The sequence below is a fragment of the Polistes canadensis genome, unplaced genomic scaffold (assembly GCF_001313835.1).
Source record: "Polistes canadensis isolate GaletaPanama2010 unplaced genomic scaffold, ASM131383v1 scaffold_3, whole genome shotgun sequence".
Taxonomy (NCBI): domain Eukaryota; kingdom Metazoa; phylum Arthropoda; class Insecta; order Hymenoptera; family Vespidae; genus Polistes; species Polistes canadensis.
The window spans coordinates 893,693-894,690 of record NW_014569550.1 but is presented as its reverse complement, the minus strand read 5'-3'; the positions used below and the strand labels follow the sequence as shown (position 1 = coordinate 894,690).

The 998-nt window shown below is 56.8% G+C and overlaps 1 protein-coding gene across 1 annotated transcript in view; it reads right to left on the bottom strand.

Moving 5' to 3' along the window:
* Positions 1–998, bottom strand: part of LOC106785727 (collagen alpha-1(III) chain-like) — an 18,126-nt gene that overhangs the window by 1,780 nt on the left and 15,348 nt on the right. Inside the window, exon 4 of the mRNA XM_014746423.1 lies at positions 14–994. Within this exon, the coding sequence (XP_014601909.1) occupies positions 14–994 (981 nt within the window). The remainder of the gene's footprint in view (positions 1–13; positions 995–998) is intronic.

Sequence of the window (998 nt, the reverse complement as noted above, 5' to 3'; positions counted from 1 at the left end):
GGTCCTCCAGGACTTTGTGGTCCGCCTCCAGGGAAACCTCCAGGGCCACCTGTACCGCCGGGAAAAACTCCAGGGCCTCCTGGGCCTCCAGGGAACATTTCAGGTCCTCCCATTATAGTGTAGTCATAAATATTTTCATTCAAATAGTAGAAATTTGGAGCAGTGCTACAGTCGAATTGGTTCCACCACACACATACAAAATATTGTTGATGGAAGATAGTTCCGTTTGGGCAAAGGAAGTCGTACGTTTTATTATTGGCACAAATATGGAAGACTTGGCACTGAGCTTCAACATCTGCATAATATCCAGGAAATTGTTGATTTTCACAACGGAAACTTGTTTCTGGTATTTCGGAATATATAGGATAATCACGACCAGGCTCGCCAGGTATCGCAGAATAATCACCCTCGTCGTACGGCACTTCATTTCCACTTGAGCCTGGAAAACCGCCCGGAAAACCACCTGGACCCCCAGGACCTCCTGGTCCTCCCGGCCCTTGTGGACCACCAGGACCACCTGGTCCACTTGGCCCGCTTGGGCCTAGAGGACCCCCACCGGGATAACCTCCAGGGGTTCCTGGTCCGCCAGGTCTACCGCCCGGATATCTTCCGGGTCCTCCTGGGCCTCCCGGGCCGCCTGGGCCTCCCGGTCCACCTGGGCCTTGCGGACCACCCCCAGGATAGCTTCCAGGACCTCCTGGACTACCAGGTCTTCCGCCAGGATATCCTCCCGGTCCTCCTGGGCCTCCTGGCCCACTCGGGCCTTGCGGTCCTCCACCAGGATAGCCTCCAGGCCCCCCTGGACTACCCGGTCTTCCTGGTTTACCTCCTGGATAACCTCCTGGGCCTCCTGGATAACTTCCTGGGCCTTGTGGACCTCCTGGGCCTCCTGGATAACTTCCTGGGCCTTGTGGACCTCCTGGGCCCTGTGGTCCTCCACTGGGATAGCCTCCAGGACTTCCTGGACTTCCAGGTCTACTGCCGGGATATCCTCCTGG